The sequence below is a fragment of the Tiliqua scincoides genome, chromosome 4, assembly GCF_035046505.1.
Source record: "Tiliqua scincoides isolate rTilSci1 chromosome 4, rTilSci1.hap2, whole genome shotgun sequence".
Taxonomy (NCBI): Eukaryota; Metazoa; Chordata; class Lepidosauria; order Squamata; family Scincidae; genus Tiliqua; species Tiliqua scincoides.
The window spans coordinates 105,657,794-105,680,000 of record NC_089824.1 but is presented as its reverse complement, the minus strand read 5'-3'; the positions used below and the strand labels follow the sequence as shown (position 1 = coordinate 105,680,000).

The 22,207-nt window shown below is 45.3% G+C and overlaps 1 protein-coding gene and 1 long non-coding RNA gene across 2 annotated transcripts; both read right to left on the bottom strand.

The window, feature by feature from the left end:
* Nucleotide 1: 1 nt before the first annotated feature.
* LOC136648040 (uncharacterized) lies at nt 2-7,349 on the bottom strand. The gene is made up of 3 exons (XR_010794313.1): nt 6,966-7,349; nt 4,502-4,544; nt 2-1,512 (listed from the first exon to the last, which is right to left on the bottom strand). It is a non-coding gene; the product is annotated as an uncharacterized lncRNA (long non-coding RNA).
* A 63-nt stretch (nt 7,350-7,412) lies between these two features.
* RELL2 (RELT like 2) lies at nt 7,413-20,832 on the bottom strand (the record flags this gene model as incomplete). Its single annotated transcript, XM_066624522.1, has 5 exons — nt 20,625-20,832; nt 14,122-14,187; nt 13,938-14,034; nt 11,478-11,669; nt 7,413-7,533 (listed from the first exon to the last, which is right to left on the bottom strand). Coding segments are annotated over exons 1-5 (684 nt in total), but the record flags the coding sequence as incomplete, so codon positions are not given.
* Nucleotides 20,833-22,207: the final 1,375 nt, after the last annotated feature.

The following is a 22,207-nucleotide window of genomic DNA, read 5'->3' as shown; positions in this document are numbered from 1 at the left end:
TTAGTGCCTTTAATGGGGTGAGTTTTTGCTTGTTTACACCGTTTCACCATGGAAAGGTAGGAGGAAGAGATGGTCTTGCTTCACAACTTATTGTGACAGTTAACTAGAAGAGTATGACTAGCCAGAGGCAGGGATGGAGGATTCAGGAGAGTTTTTAACTGGCTGGTCTCCAGTTTCTTTTTTAGATCTATTCCTAGGGAGGAAAGCCTGTTCACAGCTCTCATGAGACTTTTAAAGCTGCATGCTGAAGTGTTGAACAAGACTACCCCTCTCCTAATGCAAGTGCCTACACATACCAGGTTATAGGTTATACCACATCATAGCCAAGGAGCTCAGACCCAGGCTATGCTTGTATCATAGGAGATGATAACAGTGGAAACGGGAGCAGGATTCTTGCAATAGGCACCCACTTAGGAGAGTGCCTGTGTGTATGTAATTATTGCAGTCAAGAAGAAAGTGGCTTCCTCTGTGCTAAGTGAGGTGGAGCTTACACAGTAAGAGACTTCAAGGAATGGGAAGCAAGTGGAACTGTGGCTCCTAAATTGTCATATCAGCTCTGCCTGCTGCCTGGAGCAAAGGTTGGAAACCACCTAGCTCATCCTGGTTGGGAAAAGTCTAAGCACTCCATGTGAGCCAACGCAGTCCCTAGGGATACAGTGTTCCCTGGTCAGGGTGGGGGGTGTACTTCACCATAGTGCATAAGCCAGATGGTCTGACATCTGAGTCACAGCTACAGGCAGGGATAGCTGCACCCAGAACCACTCCCCTTAGGTCTGCCACTCCACACATATTGGTTGAGTTCTGTTCTCTCACTCTAAGCAGTGCATACATTTCTGACACAAATAGCTCAGTCAGACCTGACTAGCATGCAGGAGAGTTGTGCTGTTGCTTGAAATGGCAGCACCAAAAGCAGGACGGGGCTCTCCTCCCAAAAGGGGAAAATGACTATGAGGCACTTTAGGGCTGGGCTGCCCATGATCGAAGGGGAGGAGGGTGAATGCCAGAAGCTGCTAGAAGTCACAATTGTTTCCAAAAGCTGCTTCCTGCCACCAATGGCTGAGAGCTTCAGTGTATATGTCTGGGATTCTTTCAAGCACCATGAGTCCCAGTCAACTGCAGAATAAGGGTCTTGCCAGCTGGTTGGTTTCCCCCCTGCTCCCCACATGATTGGAAAATATGGCTCTTAGCAAAGCTGACACCAGAATGGAGAGGCTGAAGTTTCCAGTGAACCTGGATAACTCCACAAGACAGTCCTGTTCTGTTGGGGAGCTGTTCTGCTGCTGGATGGGTAACTTGTGATGGGGATGAGGCTCTTGTCACTTGCAGTGGTTTTACTGGTCAAAGCAGCACATCCTTGCGTCGCTCTGGCTCTGCCAAACACAGTGTAGCTCTTTTGGGCCAGGTCTTGTTCTGGTTCCTGCAGTGAACCTGGCTGCCTCATTCTTGCAAGCCTGATAGAGGCTCTGTGTGCATCTGTCTGCTTGGCAGCCCTGAACCTAGAGCAGGTAGAATCTGAAAGGAAAAGGGGGTGGGGGCAGAAAACAAAACAAGCTGAAACATATACAAAGGTAATCACAGAAGCAGATTCTCATTCTTCCAGCTGGCATGTAATGTGGATCTGTACTATTCAGAAATCTGAGGCTGCTGTTTCAAAAAGCTTTAAAATGAATGCTCCATCATCTCTCAATTCAGGAGGGTTCACTGAGTTCCAAGCAAGTACTGTACAGAATTTGGCTTCATGAGAATTGCAAGGTCATTTACTTTTTGTTAAGTTTGCTAATTTTATGGCCTAAGAAGGAAAGATGATGGTTGGCAATCTTAACTCAAAAGTTTGGAGATTCAGGTATAGGTTCTTGCCTCTTTCCATGGTAAGGAGCAGAATTAATTATGCAAAACTGGCAAACATAACCTGCATAGCTCATAAAGGCTTCAGAATTCACCTTTGAATAGTGCAAACAAACTCTTAGCTTTTGTATGTTCCTACAACTGTTAATAAAATATTTGCATTATGACACCCTGGTTCGTGTGGTGGAATCATTCATATCATTTCATGCCTCTTCACCAGAGAAGGCCCACAGCAAAGCAAAAGACTTAGCATTTATATAAATGAAGTGGAATGGGAGAGATGGATGATCCCAGGCCACCCCACTAGCCAAATCAACCACTTTCAACCACTGGGCCATGGTACATTGGTGTGCTGTAAATGATATATAGGTATGCTGTGGGAGTTTGTGGGAGAGTCATATATTTGTTGGGCCATTGGGGCACGTGAGCTCCCTAGCCAGCAACACAGTATGCCTTGTCAATTGTAAAAAAAAAACTGATAGTGTGCCTTGATAATTTCAGTGCCTTCTCAGATTAGATGAGATACATTGAATTACCAATTTTTTAAATTCATATTCTCACCCACACGAAAATGTGAAATGCTAGAGGGGTTACACCAGCGTTTTCCAAACTGAGTCGCAAACCCATGAGCAGGGGGTCGTGACATCATGTGCACCAGGTCCAACATACCACACCCTGTGGCACCACAATGTCTAGTGGAAGGTTCTGGAGGCTGCTTCTATATTGTGCTGGTGCAACCCACTCTAATGGCCTCCAGAACAATTGAGGAAGCGACCTCTAGTCAAACTAGAAGTTGTATCATCAAACCGGAAGTTGCTTCTGGTCACTTCCACAGGGCCCTCTGGGGGCGGCGGAGCCCAACTGGGTTGCAGGCCTGGTGCAGCCTCCAGGGCTTCCCATGAAGGAGAGACCCGCAATTTGGAAAATGCTGTATTAGCTGTGGTCCAATTTCCAGTCTGATTTTTCGAGGGAAAGAACATACCACTCAATCTGAGTGTGAGATTGCTCACACAACTCTAGGAAATAGCTGCTGAAATTAAGGGAGGGTCCACAGTGCTTCCCCCTTCCTTCCCAGCATTCACAGCCACCAATGGATTATAACAACATATTGATCCCCTATCTTATCTGAAAGAGTATGTGACCTGGAGAACTTTGACCACACAAGGGGGAAGTTTCATGATGGGATTCTTGGTGAAAGGACATATGAAACAAAGTGAGAACTCTGCACAGCTGAAGAGAACAGCTAATACAGAAAGTGCACTTGTCTTCTCAGAATGTTTACAGTTCTCAAGAACGTTGCATATTGTCTAAAGAAGGATTACTGTCTCCACCACAGGATAAGCACATACTGTGCCAGAAGGGAAGGGAGGCATCTGTTGGCTGGCTGTAGGTTCCCATCATGCAACTGTAAAGGCAATAAGGGGTATAAAGGACAGCAGCCATGTGACTCTGCCCATTGGTTAAACATTCCTGAACCTGTTTCTCTTGCAAGATCACATCCTGGCTACTGAGGCAGCAGAGTCAGGAACTGTAGAGTTCTACTGCTGCTCCATTAGCAATAAATGGCAGCTACCTACAGGTAATCAATCAAATGAACATAGGGGCAGTGTAGTAAGGATGACAAGGAGGCTAATTGAAGCCGCCAACTCTGTGAGTTATGCCTTTACGCAGCATCCTCTGCTTTTCTATAGCAGAATGGTATCTTAGGCCTCTCTCTTCCCAGCCCTTTCTTTTCGCAATCTACAGCCATTGACTGAAACTGCTCTGATGCCATTCTCATTACAAGAGCAACAGCAGGTGAGCGGAGCCATTCAGTATATAGTCAGTGGGTGTGGGTATACTGTATGTTAATCCCCACCTGTAGGGGAAGCTGTAACTTTGGTTGTTGCTGGTTTAAAGTCTTGTGGGTTGCTTTCTGATACTTTGACTAAACCTCTTATTCTTTCTCTTCCAGGCCTGTTGTTCCGCCTTTGTAATGACTGCAGTTCTTTCCTTGTTCTAGTAAAGTTCTTAACTTTAGTTTTGCTGTGTGTTGCACTGAGTGATACCCTCAGCTCTGCTTAACAGTTCTAAGTGAGTTGCAGCTCTACCTATGAATAATTCAGTGCCAGTTTCTATGGTTGGGGTCATCCCAAAATTTGCACTGGTGTGGAATGAAGGGCCTGTGTCATGGGTTAGGTCCCTGGGAGGCTACAAAAGGCCCCCATCATGAGCATCTTTTCTGTCTGCTGCTGTAGCTACTTTTGCTCTGTGGGTTTCATTCCTGTGTGTTTGTCTTCTGCAGTTATTATTACTTTCCAGGCTGCCTAAAAATAGATTTTGAATTTCATCTCGCTGGAGTGGTTTCCATTTGCCTTATGGTACCCTTCCTCACTGCACAACACATGGTCTTGTTTTCTGTCTGTTTGCCTCTTCAGCTTTCATTCCACGTTATCCAAGTGGCACCCTTTCCTTGCTTATTGTCACCTTGACATGCCAAAGGGATCACGTGTCATAATGCACCTCTGGCTAAGGGTGGAGCAAATCCCAACCTGCCTATCAGAATTTGCCATCTGATTAGGTACTCTCAGCCATCAAGCTGGGAGGTACTGTGCATGGAGGAGAGCTGCCCCACACCTTCTGTCCCTGCTGTTGACTGTTAGAGCATCAGACTTACGTCACACAGATACTCTTGGGTCCTGCACCACTGAGCTCTGCTCCTGCAAGAAAGGAGGCAAGAAAAAAAGTAAAGAGAGAATTACAATGGCCATTTGTGTGAAAAGAAGCCTCTCAGCACCCATATTAGGGAGGCCCAAGGGTTAAGACAAGGTGGTTAAAAGGGTGCTCAGAGTCCTGGATGAGCAATTAAGGCACCATTCGGTTGAACTGGGTGGGAAGAAAGTTTGGCAAGACCTTCTGCACTACTAATTGGTGGGGCAGGCAGAAGGGAGACCATACAAAGTGGAGAGGGGTGTTGGTGCCTCAGAATTGTGGGGGTACCATTGCTGGAAAAAGAAGAACTTTCAAGAATTGTTGCTCTTCATATGGAATCAGAAAGCCCCAAAGGAGTTCTACAGGCAGGAGTTAATTAGTCCTCACAGAAGCTTTATGAGGTAGATAAGGGATTAGAGAGCCACAACGAGTTTGTAAACTCAGGCTGGGAAGTTTCCAGTCTGAAGACAAGTTGCCATTTTAATGGGTACATCATGGTACTAAGTATATTTACTAAAACAAGAAGATGTAGAGCACACCAGCCCTCCTTTTTCCAAAGTCAAGCCTTAAACAAGCTAAGACTAGTATCGGGACCAGTTCTGCCATTCACCAAGCTGAGGTGGCATGCCTGAGGTAGCTAATTTTGAGTAGATTTTGAATATTGTACTATGAAAAGAACAGTCATTTATTATTATGACCCTGAAGAAATGACCCTGTCATTTCTTGATCTTGGGCACTAAAATAACTTGAGCTCTGCCTAATTAATATGTGTTCCAAACTATCATTTTTGCAGTCTTTTGATAAAAGCTGAATTATCAACTAAACAGCTACTGCCAAAACAAAGGACGCTTTGGGCTATTTTCACAACATGATCTGTAAGAACAAATATGAAGCAATCCTCTGTATATGGTGGTAATATACAAGATATTTACACACCTTAATAATGTACAAAGTAATTAAACACCTTATTTCCACCTTAATAATGTACAAAGTAATTAAATACCTTATTTCAAATAGTGTGTAATTATTCACATCTGCCACTTCAAAGAGAGGCATTTAAATCCTTTTTTCTAACCATTTCTGACTTCATTGGTCTCCTGTACTCTCCTAAATATAATTTTTCCACTATATTCCTCTGCTTGTTTGTATTTGCAACAGATCCTCAAGGCAGATACGCCAAAAGATACTAAAACAGGCCTTGCAACTTTTACCCAAACACTTTGCAAAGGGATCCTTCAGTCTCACAGACTTGCATTCATTTCCTTTTCAGTCTTTACAATGGTAGCTGAAGCAAAAAACAATTTTGTCTTCTGGCAGGTCTGATCAGCATTTGCCTGCTGTTAAGCCTTCTGTTTTATTTTGCTACCTTTTAGCACTACCTGCAATGTATTTCAGGCCTTCAGCTTCCTGGCTTTATCCTAGTATGGTTGTGTACATTTTAAAAAATCTTTTGATATTCAAGAAGGTAAATATTTCAGATGCTATCACACCTGCCTGCTTAATATCCTTCCCAAAACTCCCCTGCACTGAGAAATCTTCTCATGGTTATCTCCCTCTATTTCATTCTACTTTTTCCCATTAACGAAACCTTACCCTTTATGAGTGCACGCAGATGGTGGACTTTGAGGAGTGAGGCCTCGGAGGATATACACTCCCCCTGTTTGGTTAGATGCAGAACCTTTCTCAGAGAACTGAGCTCAGGAGCACACGTTTATCCTGTCTCCAGCCGAAGCCAGCAGAGCCAAATGCTGGTAGCGACTGTCAGAAGGGCCAGCCTAAGTTGCTTCCCTCTTCCCTGCCCAGAGCATTACTTCAAGTAGGAAAAAGTTCAAGTAGGAAAATGTTTCAAGTTCTGTAACATCCAGTCTGAATAAATGTTTAACTGCAATACACACATCAGGTACCGGAAGACTCTCTCTCTCAGCTGAACACCTACCAGGATCAGTACTGGATTTGGAGCCAGGAGCATCAGTATTGCAGGTGTAAAGGCAGGGGAAAGCACAGTTCCTCCCACAGCAGGTTCTGCAGGTAGGTATGTCTGTACACACTCTAATGCTCTGTGCTTATGTTTTCTCCCTGCTTCTAGTGCTTATTTGTAATAAAAATAAGGCTGCAATCCTAACCACACTTTCCTTAGAGTAAGCCCCATTAAACAAAATAGGACTTACTTCTGAGTAGACCTGGTTAGGCTTGTGCCCTAAGCAAATTATCCAGTGACCCTTTATCTTGCTCCACCTTAAGAGAACTTGTGATTGTTGGGTGACATCGACATTGCATCGTTTTAAATGTGTTACCAGGACTGATTCTGATACCAGAAATCAGTATTTCCAGTATTACTTCTTTCTGCCCTTCATTAGTACTCAAAGACCTGGTGCACAGAATATGGGAAACTCTGGGGCAAGGCAAAAGAGGTTATCATTGTTATCTACCTCATATTCTATGCTTGTAGATCTATTGATCTCATTTCCAGATAGATGTAGCCTCGATCCTCCTTGAAGAAATTGACTCCTTTGATTGTCTGATGCTTCATTAGCTGCCTTTTGAACAACCTCATTGGAGATGTCAGCTTTCTTATCAAGCCTCTCCTTCTCCTCCAAGGCTTCTGAGACAAGCTGCTCTGCAAGATCCATAGATCTTTTGTTAGATGCGCTGCTTGTGATAGTACCTAGGAAGCTTTCCTCTTGCAATGAGCCTGTCTTTGGGAGCTCTTTTCTGTCTGGGCCATTCCTGGGAACATCCAAGTTAATTGTTGCATTGAGACTCTCTCCTTCAATAGGCTCATTCTTCTGTCCTTTTTCACTCTGAGAATCTACCTGTTGGAGTTTTTCTATTGGAAAATCATCCACAGGAACAATTCCATTTTCCCACTGAAGTTTCTGACTACTGTGAATCTCCTGCTCTACATCAACAGAGCCAAGGTCCTGCTTGCTGTTAGGAAGGGACTCTTCCTGTGAATCCTGGGAAGCAAGCTTCTTCTCAATGTGCGTGACATGGAATCTAGGAAAAAAACAATGAAAACCAGAAAAATCAATAGTGACAGATCACCCTGTAAGAACCAAGTATAAGACTTGGAAAAAGATCTGGAGCTTAGGGATAATTGCTGATTGGTGCTAATTGAAAATTGGTGATAATTAGTGAGTCTCAAACCTAACTGAGCTCCAGTGCAGAATCATTAGCTTCTTTTCGGTACGTTTTCAAATGCTACTGCTGCCTGTACTCAGCTTCCAATATCTCTCCCACAGAAAAAAAGAGAGCAAGATCTGGAAGAACAACTGGGAAAGAGTATGTGGGGTTTAAACATTTTAGAATGTCTTCACAGCCATTTCACTCCAGTTTGACAGGCTGGAAATGGGCCCCATGGAAAATAACTTGATTGACTCCTCCTCTTGCCTCCTGTAAACTCATGAAAGAAGCTAACACCTGATGAGACATGGCGATCCTACTCATGGTGCCTGCACCCTGACTCTCCCATTCTCTCATCTTGGTATGTCAATGCTTGCATCTAATGTTCCTTCCCCACCCCCCATCTCTATACTAGGACTAACATTATAGCACCCCATGTGCTCCTGGCCTTTGAGCATAACAGCTTTTATTTCCACACCTGATCTTTCACCATTACCATTCAATCAACATTGTTCATAGGCTGTCGTCTTCTTGCTTTCCTTCTTCTGCAACAGTGTTTTCAGAACGTGTCACCGTGTCTAATGTGTGTTTGTTTGTTTGTTTGTTTATTCAGTTTGTGCCCCACTTTTCCCCTGAAGGGCACCCAAAGCTGCTTACAGATTCATACAATTATAAAACACTTCATAAATTAAAACATGGCAGGGCATAAAATTAAACATCATTAAAACCTCATTAAACTACAGAACACAACAAATAAACCACAAAGCAGTAGCAGTCACCTCTTAATAGAAGGGCAAAGCCTGTAAAATACAAATAAAGCATCCTAATAAAACCCATAGTACATCCAGTATTAAATAACCACAACACAATCAGAAGGCTAGTTTTTAGGCCCCAACAGTAAGCTTGTAAGGAGGGAGCATAAACTAAGAGGGTGGGAATTCCAAAAATTTAGTGCCACTACCGAGAAGGCCCTATTTCTTGCTTATACCCCTTCCACCTCCAGAGGTGACATCTAAGAGGGCCTCCTCTGATGACTGGAGAATACGACCTGATTTATATCGAAGTCTCTCACATATCCTAGCCCCATGTTGTATAGAGCTTTCAAGATTTCCAGCATCTTGAATTGGGCCTGGAAACGAACCAAGAGGCAGTGCAGCTGCTGGAGCAGTGGCCCAACAGAGTCAAACTGCTGACCTTCGGCAATGACACAAGCCACCACCACATCCTTAAGTTGAGCTACTTTAACATTTCTTTAGTGTCAGTTCTGTTCCTGACACCTAGTACCAGTTCTTTCAGCATGCTAACCTCTCCTTTTCTTATGCCAATAGTGACCAGAGCTGGTTGGAATTTTCCTGAGGACACCAAATTGGCCCCCACAGTTGTTCAGGGGTTTAAAATGACAACTTACCACCCACTTTTTGTGTTTTAGTTTATTAATTAAAGACAAGTTTAAAGTTGTGTGTGGTTTGGCCCTTATTTTCCATGAGAAATATGCTGCCTTGCTAAAGAAATACAATTGGGAATAAAGGCTTTGTATGAGCAACAAAGGTAACTTTTCATCTGCTGATTTTAATGTACTTGTGTATGCTTTGCTGTACAAGGCCCAAATCTTAACCAACTTTCCAGCACTGGCATAGTGGTGCCAATGGGACGTGTGCTGCATCCTGCAGTTGGGTGTCACTCACGGAGGCCTCCTCAAAGTCAGGGAATGCTTGTTCCTTTACCTCGGAGCTGCATTGTCCTTATGTCAGTGCTGGAAAGTGGGTTAGGATCATGCCCAAACTTACCTGAAGCATACATTTCAGATTTTAAAAATGTTATTTAGCAAGGAGTATAACAAAAGTTGTATTTACTGTCTGGAACCAGACGTTTATAAGAGCCTGAAAGTGGTAGCAATACATTTTCAAATATTGAAAATTATCAGTTGCTGGCATTTTAAATTGCTAGGTAGTTTTAAAAGTGTTTAGTTAGCCATCTCACCTGCTCTCAGTCTTCTTTGTGCCCAGCTTCTCAACATGCGTGTGTGGATGTCTCCTTCATTCCATTCTCCTAAACATACCAACGGTCTCCCGCAGATGACAGCCCCATCTTCCCCTTTCCCCATCAGGTCCTCTGTCAGAACCTGATCCCCTTCCATGCATACATGCATCCCTTTATAGAATGGCTGTTGTTGTCATATTTCTCTTACTAGATGTGTCCACACAAGCATTTGGAGAAGCTAGGCACAAAGGTCTGAGGCATACATCAGCTTTAATCTACAGGAGAAAAAGAGGACACACTGAAGTCATCCCACCAATGAAGGCAGAATTGGGTTAAATTTGAGGACAGTGGGTACATGCAGTGAGTTTGTATTGTCATTCTTCCTATCAGCCACTATGAATTAGGTGATTGGAGGTTCTTAGTAAAATTCATGAGCAGAATTGTTTGTGTCATCAATTTCAAAAATACCTCTCCTGCACACTCAAAGGGGAGAAACCCCATATCTTTCCCTTCCACATAGGAAAGCAAGCCAGGAGGACAGGTTCGAGTGGAACAATGCAAGGAAGTAAGAGGGTTAAGTGTCCCCCCCCCCTTTCCACTAAAGTAGATAGTGCCTTATGGCTGTTTTTCAGTTTTGAGAAAGCTGGGAGACTGTTCACGCCCCTTTAATGGTGTAGTGCAGTGGCTCCCAAACATTTTAGTGCCTCGGCTCAGCTCATCTTCCATGATGAGTCATGACACATTGCTTCTTGTACTGCTGCAATGCCTTATTGGGAGCCCCTGTGCCAGCCCATGACTCCATTGGCCTCCGTGGTCCCTAGAATGCCTTGTGGAAGTGACTGGAAACAATTGCCCATTTGCAACTGCAAACCGGAAGTCACTTCCGGTCACTTCTGCAGGGCATCCTGGGGCCTGCAGAGGCCAATGGAGTCCAGCACGACCTGGAAGCAGCTTCCAGGGACTCCCAGCAAGGCTCTGCAGCACTACAGGGAACATCATGTTGCAGCCCAGTGTACGTGGGATTGCGAAACACCACCCATCAGGTTACAAACCACAATTTGGAAAACCCTACTCTGGATATTAGCTGTCCTTCCCAGTTTGGTGCCAACTGCAAACCTGATGAGCGTCCCTTGTCCTCTCTCATCCAAGTCATTTATAAAGATATGGAACAACACCGGTCCAAGACAGTGCCCTGAAGAACCCCACTCGTCACTTCCCTCCAAGTGGGTGAGGAGCCATTGACAACCATTATCTGGGTATGACCCATCAGCCAGTCATAGATCCACCCAACAGTGGCATCATCTAGCCCACCTCCCACCAGCTTATCTATCTATGTGCCCTCAAAACTCCCACATAAAACTCCCCAGTTTACAACTTTGTTCACAAGCTCAAATGGCCTCTGCCTGCCTACTTAGTGCTTTGTAAGCACCAAGTAGAATGAAAGAGGTGACCTGGAACTGCAACAGATCCCAGATCTGGGGCAAATATTTCCCTTTCTTCTTCTAGTAGCACTTGATAAAGGAGGAGGCTGCCACTGTTGTGATACTCTTCAAACTAGCTTTCACCAAGGCTGGAGAGGGCAGCAGACATTTGCTGCTCTACCAAGGGTGCTGCCACCATATATCTGTTTCACGTTGCTTCTTGGCAAGGCAACCCTTGCTACAGGCTATAATATTGTCACGCATGTACAGTTTATGGGCTGTGTTCATGTTAAGGCCTCTCCTTTATGGCAGAATAGCACTTTCAACTGCTGGCTGCAGCATGGAGGAGCATAGGGTGGAAGGGGGATTCCAGTTCCTCTTTGGAAAATGGGGAATGTTCTGCCAGCTTTCAAGTACCTGCCAACAGAGAAGACAGTAGTCTCGCCAGGGTGCATCCGAACTTTGCCTTCCTTAGATCGACCCTGTCGATGCAGTGAGTGTCTCTTTTTCTGACTACACAGAATGCAAGGTGCTCGTGTTGAACCCAGGTGCACTGTGTGATGATGGGACACACCACCTTCTTGGCTGCTGCGACGGGGACAGAGGCCACTGGAAGAAAGAGATCGAAAAGACAATCACTGCCACAATTCTTAAACTTGGAGCATATATCACCCCAGGGCACAAAGTCTAATGAAAAGCTATGGGGAAAAGCAGTGGCTCAGTGATATGAAGCAGTGTTCCTGCTAAGCTGTGCAGTTGCACGGCTTGAAGCCGAGCTTGGCTGAACTGGGTAAGTGATGGCAAATGGATGTCATTGCCAAACACCAAGACATTGGAAGACATTGCCGTTCAGCAACCAAAGTGGTTCACACAGAAGCACAAACACCTTAGGGCAGTGATTCTCAAACTCACCTGGGTCATGATGCCCCCGCAGCCTCTTCTTCCTATCTCAGCTAGGCACTACCATCTTAGATCTTGCAAAATCTTGTAAGCTCCCAGATAGTGGTGCCCAAATCTCACAAGATTTAATGAGATCCAAGATGGCAGTGCCCAGATCTTGCAAGATTTGAGTGCCGCGCTCTCATGAGATTTCACAAGATCTAAGATGGTGGCTCCCAGGGGAACAGGTAGGAGGGGCCACCACAGATATCCCATGCTGCCCCTGTGAGTGTACCGCAATGCCTTAAGGCAGGGGAGCCTAAACCCCGACCTGGGGGCCACTTGCAGTCCTTGGGGGCTCCCGATCAAGCCCTCGGGGAGCCCCCAGTCTCCAGTGAGCCTCTGGCCCTCCAGAGACTTGTTGGAGCCTGTGCTGGCCCAATGCAACTGTTCTCAGGATGGGGACGATTGTTCGATCTCTCAACTGAGCTGTGGGGCAAGGGCTCCCTCCACTAACTTGCTGATTCACGTCTGTGATGCAGCAGTGGCTGCAAAGGAAAGGTTAGCCTTGCTTTGTGCCAAGGCCTTTTATAGGCCTTGAGCTACAGCAAGACCTTCATTCATTAATATAAGTTCCATCTCTAATAAATTCATTTATGTAAATTTATTCAAATTTGAAATGTAAATTAATTCATTTTTTCTCCGGCCCCCAACACAGTGTCAGAGGGATGATGTGGCCCTCCTGCCAAAATGTTTGGACACCGCTGCCCTAAGGGATCATGACACACTCTTTTGGAAGTCTAACCTTAGGGGGAATATCAGTGGTTTGGCACATTCTGTATGCAAATGGTCCCAGATTCAAGCTTCTGGTAGGGCAGATAAAAATTCCCATCTGGAAACCCTGGAAGCCATTGCTAATCTGTTCACAATACTGACCCTAGATGGACGAAAGATCAACTATTGTATAAGGTAGTTTCCCATAAGCAGCTGCTCCTAAGGAAAGCTGAATCCTACAGAGAAAAACCTACCATGAGGCAAAGTCAGGTGGCCACCTCATGCAGAAAATGTTGGTTATCATTAAGACTAGCAGAATGAGAGAGACAAGGCAGAATTCACGGGGCTCAATCATCCACCAGGGAATTATCCTGTGCAAGCCCTATGAAAATTAAGGGGAGCTGTGCAAAAATACAATACAATCCCAGCATCCATTGAAGCAGGGGTGTCCAAACTTTTTGGCAGGAGGGCCACATTTTATTTATTTATACAGGTATTTATATACCGCCTTTCTTTGGTCATCAGATTTCTCCTCAGACTTTAATCCAAGGCGGTTTACATAGGCAGGCTGTTCTAAACCCCCATAGGGATAATCTCTCTGACACTCTCTGACATCTCTCTGACATCATCTCTCTGACACTGTGTTGGGGGCTGGGGAAAGAAAGAATTAATTTACATTTCAAATTTGAATAAATTTACATAAATTTACCTGAATGAATATATTAGATGGAACTTATAAGAATGAATGAAGGTCTTGCAATAGCTTAATAGCTTAATAGCTTAACCTCATGCTGACAGCATTGGGCCAGCACAGGCTCAAGCAAGTCTCTGGAGGGCCAGAGACTCATTGGAGACTGGGGGCTCCCTGCGGGCTGGATTGGGAGTCCCCAAGGGCTGCAAGTGGTCCCCGGGCTGGGGTTTGGGCACCCCTGCATTGAAGGAAAGAGAGCTCTGTTTGAATCTTCCATCCCATGCACCAAACTGCCTTGATCCATTTCTACTTTCAAGGAACATCTGGAACCATAACATATAGTTTAGGAAGCCACAGAATTTGCCCTTTGTCCTTTCCTAGCACTGAAATAAGGGCTGTGGTTTTTGTTTTTTTAAGCTCCTCTTCAATGCAGCCTGCAACAAACAAATGTGACTGTGAAAGAGGGGAGAAGAATATATGACTAGATTTCCAAGATGTAATGGCACCAAAGTGCACCTGGATTTTCTCCTCACCTGGGCACCGGCACTGGCACAAGCCCAGCCACGGGCACAGGCAGAGGCAGATCAACATTGCCATCCTTCAGCATCTCCTTCAGGACCTCCACATTTGCTTACAAAGAGAATAAAGCAGAAATATGTCAAATCAAGGCCCTTGGATGCTAGAGATTCCCAAAAGCTGAACCCAGGATAAACCCACCTTCATTCTGAATGATGCACTTTACTATCTTCTCAACAGTGTCTTCGTTTATGTCCTCATCCTCATCTGAAATGAGAATATATAGCAGTGGGGAAAAAAAAAACACCACAGGCAGTCCTGTAACAATAGAGTGAGCATTGATGTACTCCAGGAAAAACTGGCAGCAAACTGCTGCAAAAGGAGAGAGCAGAGAAGCTCCCTGACAGCTTTCATGTCTTTCTAGCAAATCAAATAATTATAGGTTTCTCTCTTCTGACCTACAATCATCCCAACATCATTTGGACTGAAGCTGCATCTTGTCTTCCAACAGCGGAATTGTTGTCCAAGTTTTAAATAATCCTGGTTCGTACTACTGCATCAAATCCAGAAAGTGAAGATCAACCTTCTGAGGTTTAGTATATGTTCCTCAAAGTACATGCACATTTTGTTTTGGAAGTCATTAGGCCCATCAGTGAAATTTGAAGCCACAGCCAAGACATAGATTAAGTGAACTGAGCATTTGGGCAATAAAATTAAGAACAGATTTTATGCAGCTAAATTTCTAAAGTTTAGAACATAAGAACGTAAGAACAGCCCCACTGGATCAGGCCATAGGCCCATCTAGTCCAGCTTCCTGTATCTCACAGCGGCCCACCAAATGCCCCAGGGAGCACACCAGATAACAAGAGACCTCATCCTGGTGCCCTCCCTTGAGACTGGCCTTCTGACATAGCCCATTTCTAAAATTAGGAGGTTGCGCATACACATCATGGCTTGTACCCCGTAATGGATTTTTCCTCCAGAAACTTGTCCAATCCCCTTTTAAAGGCATCCAGGCTAGACACCATCACCACATCCTGTGGCAAGGAGTTCCACAGAGGTGATGGGTAGCCCAATCTTACACCTCAGAAATGCCAATCTGGGCGCTATAGGACTGGTTTCCAATCAGTGGTCTGTGGACCACAGATGGTCTGTGAAATCCTAAGATGTGGTACGCAAAGTCTCCAGAAAAAGAAAAGATCACCTTCAATCACTTCCCACATCTTGCCAAGCGAGTGCTCCCCCACGGACCACCAGAGAGGGTAGAGAATGAAGTCCACAGCCACAGCCCACAACAAAAACAGCAAGCCACAAATCTTCTTTATAAATAATAAATCTAATAAATCTTCTCTAATTATTACAAATTTAATTGTATTTTTTGTATGGGGGTGGGGAGGTTGCATGTATTCCACAACAATTTCCATTTTTGCTTCAGTGCTCCACAGGCTCCTAAAGATTGGGCACCACTGGTATAGGATATGGTGCATGTTCTTTGATGCTTGTGCAACTACAGCTGCACCAGTGGCAGATAGTTGGGAAGGAGAAGGAGGGCAGCCTAATGACAGCTATGCTGGTGCTACTGGGCTGCAGGTCCCAGCAATGATGCAAAGGGCATGTGGCTAGATGAAGGGGCTGCTGCAATAGGAACCTGTGTCACATGGATGCCCAATGATTGGTCTATGTAGTGCTTCATCTGCTTGGTCCATGTGCTACAGTTTCCCAGCCAGCTGTGCCTGTTTGTGGTACTTGAGGATGTGAAATGCCCCATGAGGTGCTCTTTGCATGTTTCCTGCTGTGGCTGAATGGTTAAAATATAGCCCTGTCAACTATTCAAGATCTATCTCAGCCTCCTCTTTTGGCCCTGTCATGGGTGTTTCTGACCAGTGATGCAACAGGTGAGTGTGATGCTGGTTATAGTAAGCCTCCTGGATGGGCATATCTTGCCTAGCTCCCAGCTAGGGTGTGAGTGTACTGGAATACCAACACCCTGTTTTGCACGAGTCTGGTGGGCTCCCCTCTTAAGGCTCATCCCAGGCCTTCCCTTAAGGAGGGATCAACTCTTGTTGAGACATTTGTTTATTCTTCATGCCTGCCCTCTCTCATGGGAATTATCTTCCTTCCTTTGCTGTGCTGCAATCAAGTTGGTATTTGTTGTCAGTGTGAGTATGAATGGCATAAGAAGATTCAAAGCCTGAGGACTGGGATTCCTGATTGCTCTCTGCTTTTGCTTCCTTGCTGCCTGTGCCATCCTTGGGTCAGACAGGTTGTGTATGTGGTGCACTACTGTTATTGGGGCAATTCCCAGTGGTTGGTGGTGGCGGCTGCTACTGTGTTATTCTTTCTCAGGGGATGCTGGGTAGGTCGGTGGGTGGAAACAGTGGCTCTACAGTGGCTGCTCGTTCACCTGACTGCACTTTGCTGGCTACCAGTATTGGGCTGAGTGGGTGGCATTACTGGCTCCTTGCCCAACTGACAGATGTGGGGCCATCATTGGACCATCACCCCATGGTTGGTGTGTACTATTGGGCTTCCAATGGATACTGGCAGAGTCACTGAGAGGGCCACATCACAGTGGAGCTCTCTCACCCACCCACCCCACCTTTGTGCTACATGGGCTTAGGATATGATGAATGTTGCAAACATGCAGCAGGGATGCTGGCACCATTTAGACATAGGATTGCACTGTTTCTCAGTTATTTATTTAGTAATTTAGTGTGGAAGTGTGGAAGGGATTTTCACTCCCGAATCAGCCTTTTCAGCCACACTAGACGCTGTTCCAGAACGCGATACCATAGTCTTTCGAGACTGAAGGTTGCCAACTAACTATTTAGTAATTTATTAATTTAGTTTTTCAGTTCAGACCATTTTTGACAGAAGGTTTGACTGGCAGTTTCACTGAAAGTTAAGCTAAATAGTAACTGAGGCTAGAGGCAAGAAGAGCTGAGAGCCAAGGTGATATACAAGCAACTAAGGGCCAAAACCTATCCATCTTTCCCATGCCGGTGCAGCTGTGTCAATGGGGTATATGCTACATTCTGTGGTGGGGGGCAACCATGGAGGCCTCCTCTAGATAAGGGAATATTTGTTCCTTTCCTTCGAGGCTGCATTGCAGCTGCACCAGAACTGGAAAGTTGGATAGGATTGGGCCCTTAATATTGAAGCAACCATATGAGCAATGTAAGAGGTATTAAAAAGAAAAGAACAGAAATTTGACTGGAGAAAAAAAATATATCTATAAAGCCTTAAAAAAGGTTTATCTATAAAAAGCTGCATGAGTCTATGCTTCTGCCATATTTTGGAAACTAACTGCAGCCAAGGATAACCATTTGAAATATCATAGAAGTACTTACATTCATCATCATCATCATCATCATAACTATAACAATAATAATGGGAGCAGCTTTTTACAGCCTTGTTTAACTTAGGGACAGGTGAAATACTGTGTTACACTGTTACTGATGAGATTTCATGATCATGTCTAGCTGACTGTTCTGGGTAGTTCTGGTCCCTGCTATCAGAGGAAGAAATTAGAAAATTAATCATCAGACTTAACAGTAAAGCCCCTGGGGAGGATTTCTTACCTGCTGATAAACTTTTCAAAACTGACTGTCATAGGTAGGTTCCTATATTTGAAGGACTTTTTGAAACAAACTGGCCAATTCCCATTGTAAACCAACCAGATGGCCAATTCCCATCTGGTTGGTTTACAATCATAATTATTCCCTATGGGTGTGTGTGCAAATTGATGCCGTTCAGCTAATTATCGTCCGGCAAGCCTTATTGACATCTTGGCCAATTATACAGTCAGCGTTCATTAAATCAGATGGAAGTGGGTTATGGATAACTCTGTATTTGCATAAGAACGGACATAATTTCAAGAGAAAAGGTCCACAGTTGATAATTTCATCCTCAATTATCTCACTCAAAAATATACAGGAAGGAAAAAACAATGTTATATGCTGCCTTGGTGAATCTACATTCAATAATTGATTAAATGGATAGAACATGTCTTTTGCAAACACTTGGTTAAACCAAGATGGGTAAATGGTTGCTTGCTCTGATAAAAATATTAAACTAATGCAAGTGTGTATGTCAGTCAAATGTCATTTGTCTGCCAAATTACCTCACAGTTCTCAAATCTTTATATTCAAACAACAATCTGTGCTTTCTGACTCTAGACACAGTAGTTGAATATGGCCACTATAATAGTACTCCATATGAGGAATGGTTGTGCCTGTGTGCTTTGCGCAACGTGGCAGACACCATCCATTGTATACTTTTACTGCCCCTTGCTAAGATCTGAGAGGAACTTCTGAATCCATATCCATATCCATATCTGGCCAAAATGACCTGCAAAGTTTAAACATGCCATATTTGCTTGGTTGTCTACTGACAAGCACAGAACTCTTATTGTCTTATATGCAGTGGGCACATCCAGGATTGAGTTGTCAATCCTGAGCAATGAGCTAGATACCGCAGAGGTAATGAATATAAATCATGTAAAATACAGATGTATTGCGGCATTTTTAGTGGGTTTCTTTAGTCATCGATGATATATTGTTAGACAATATTGTTGCTGCACGTAGAGAGTGCTTTGATTTCCTCTTGATTTCAAAATTAGTTAAGGAATGTTGCTAACCCTAAGTAGCTGATTTAACTCAAATATAAAATTTTGCAAGCTCTGCTTGAAAGTCCTTAGAGTTGCACTGGACAGGGAGGTTGACAAGATGACCTCCAAGGTCCTTTCCAACTCTAATGTTCTATGATTCTATCTGAGCTATCCACCAATGCCACTTTAGTAAAGGAACATTAATCAATAGGCAAATGAGCCACAAAGTTGGTAGAGCAGGCATGAAAGCTAAATATACTTTGCTTTGTTCTAAGGAGCTCTATTTACCTTAAATGACAACAAGATCACATATGGCTGCAATCCAATGCATATTTAGCTGGGAATAAACCTCACCTAAAACAGCAAGGTTTGCTGCTTAGTAATCATGCATAGAACTGAACTGTAAGAACAGTGAAGGTGAAACAGAACAGAGCAAAGTCAGAGTTAGGAGACTGACAGCATAATCCTATGCATGTCTTCTCAGAAGTATATCTCAGGGATGGGCAAATCCAGCACAGCTTGACTTGAGTCGAGTCGAGAATTACCACCCCTCTGCGACTCGACTCAAAAACAAGTCATAACAGGGGCACTTTCCAAGTCGCTGAGTCACCCTTTCGTGACTCTAAAGGACTCAAGTCGAGTCACCCCCTTTAAAAAGCCAGCCATGGGAAAAAAAATGGAGCTGTTGCCAGGAAGTGTGTGTGTGTGTTGGAGTTCACTTTAACCACTCCCCTGCTATCACTGCCCATCTGTAAACAAGGTGGGAGGGTGGGAGGGACTCTGAGAGAGTGGGGACAGAAGCAGCAAGAGGGAGGAGGGTCACATGCAGCAGCTGCAAGGTTTATCAGGACAACAGAATCCTTACCAACTCTCCTCAGAAGTAGTCTCACTGCAGCCAGTCATTCAATGAGCCTGCTTGAGCCATGCCATGAATTTTTTCGGCATAGCTAGAAACCACCTCCCCCCCCCCTTCTCTCCTCATTCATCCAGGGGAAAAACCTCCCTCCCCCCTCTCCTGCAGACAACGCTAAGGCAAGAATACCCTTTCCTTCTTCTGCCCTCCCTCAGACAAAGAAAATATCAGATAAGAACATAAGAACAGCCCCACTGGATCAGGCCATAGGCCCATCTAGTCCAGCTTCCCATATCTCACAGCGGCCCACCAAATGCCCCAGGGAGCACACCAGATAACAAGAGACCTCATTCTGGTGCCCTCCCCTGCATCTGGCATTCTGACATAGCCCAATTCTAAAATCAGGAGGTTGCACATACACATCATGGCTTGTAACCCGTAATGGATTTTTCCTCCAGAAACTTGTCCAATCCCCTTTTAAAGGCATCCAGGCCAGATGCCATCTTTGTCCAATGATCATTTGTTCCTTTTTTTATATCAGAGATGGGCAAAAGAGTTTGCTCCTGCCTTCCCCCATCTGTTCAGATGCATTAACCCTTCCCTGCCTCCTGGCTGGAACTTCCCTGCTACTTGCCCAGGCTGAATGATGGCCCCATGTGGTCTTTCATGCCATGAAAAAAGTAAATAAGCATGCCCAGACACAGGCAGACTCGAGTCTGCACACGTGGGGACGAGTGCCAAATCAGGGGGCCCTTGATGTTTTGTGGAGTCTTTCATGTGTGCGACTCAAAAGTCCACGAGTCAGCAAAAAATGTGCACCTGACTTGAGTCCCCATCCCTGGTATATCCCATTGTGTTCAATGGGACTCAATCCCAGGAAAGTGTGTATAGAACTGCAGCCCGCAAAGAGTGAAAGCTGTCAAGTGTGATAAACTGGCAGGACTGAACACTGAGCGCTGTACAGCCCTACACAGATGAATTATTTTAATCTCCCTAATTAAATATTCTCACAGAGATTAGATTGGATGTATGGAATTTGAATGTTTTTGCAGTAGAATTCACTAGGCCTTGCTCACCCCAATCACTGCTTTATAATTCAGGTGCGGTTCCCCAGGCCATTGACTTCCAGAGTCAGTAGCCTTGAATGACTCATTAACTACTTTGTTGGGAAGGGGGTTACCATAGTTGCCAGGACTGTTCCAAGGCCAGATTCCCTCTCAGCCTTTCTGCCTTGTTACTCACCATCTTCCAGTTGGGTCAGTGACTCCTTATTGTCAGAGTCCAGGTCATCACTGAATGTCCGGCAGCGGTAGCCCTTCTTCTTCAGGATGTGGCAAATGAGGAGTCCCCCCAGGCCCATGATGAAAAAGACCAGGACCAGGAGGAACAGCATATACAAACTGTGCTGGGAGTCCACGGCCCCATCGTTGGTGTTGTTCTGCTCTGACATTAGGATCTAAAAGAGATGCGATAAAGGTCAGAGCCCTCCTGTACCCACATGTCTTTGTGGTCCTCCAACCCAATATTCCTACTACTCCAACCCAATACCCAATACTCCAAAGTTCTCCAGGTGGGTTACTGACTGACTTTGGCCCAAATCCTAACCAACTTTCCAGCACTGGCATAGAAAGTTGCCAATGGGGCATGTGTGGCATCTTGCAGTTGGGTGGCACTCATGGAGACCTCCTCAAAGTAAAGGAATGTTTGTTTCCTTACCTCGGAGTTGCATTGCCCTTACCCCCCTGCTGGAAAGAGGGTTAGGATTGCACCCTTTGTTCCTTTCTTCTTGTTGACCCACCAACGCAAGAGCTTCCCTTTTATGAGCCGCATTCTGATGTTGCTGAGAGATTGGTGTCAGTAGCCCGGGTTGAGCAGGGAAGATTTAATCTAACCTCCAGAAAAGGTTATTATACTCTCTCTCTCTCTCTCTCTCTCTCTCTCTCTCTCTCTCTCTCTCTCTCTCTCTCTCTGCGCTATCCATCAAGGAAGTCGGTGCAAGGACAAGAAAGGGAAAGGTCTCCTAAAGGGAACCCTGCTTCCCAGCCAGACCTAAGAGAGCTGCTTCTTTGAATCTTCTGTTACTCTTGGAAACTGGTGTCCTCCTGTTTCCGCTCTGTGTTGACAGTTTCCTGGCTCTTTCTCTCTCCCACCTTCCCTGTCCCCCTGATGTTGGTTTCCCAAGGACACCGACAACCTTGCCTTCTGTCATCTCTCCATCACTCTGGGAGAAGCATCTCAGCCTTGCTTTGGTTGTAGCAGAGGCTCCAGGACACTGGACTCTCTCTCTCTCTCTCTCTCTCTCTCTCTCTCTCTCTCTCTCTCTCTCTCATACATCAGATAGATAGATGGATAGATGGATAGATGGATAGATAGATCTATGTGGCATCCTTCTGCTTCTGTCTTTCTCTGGAGAAAAGAAGCTGGAGGCTTCCCAAGGACACGGAGGGTCCAGCACCCGCACCCGGGCTTCTGCAGCCCCTCCTCGCTTGGGCAGGGAGCGATGGCGCCGCCGCCTCCACTCCTGCACTGCAAGCACCTTTCCGCCCGCCCGCCCCATCACCTGGCTGCAGATGCAGCTGCCGCTGCCCGGCCCCTCGCCCCTTCCCCGCCGATCGCCTGTCAGCGCTACTCACACGCGGCAGACGAGGAGGGCATCAGAACTGCAGCAGAGCCCGGGATGCAGGAGGCAGGCAGGCGCGGAGGCTCAGGAGCTGCTGCTGCTGCTGCTCCGGCAGCCCAGCCTCTCCTCCCCCCCCCCCCCCCGCGCCCGAGAGCAGCACATTTACCTCTCCCCGGAGCCGTCTGCCAGCCTGACCTTTCCAGGC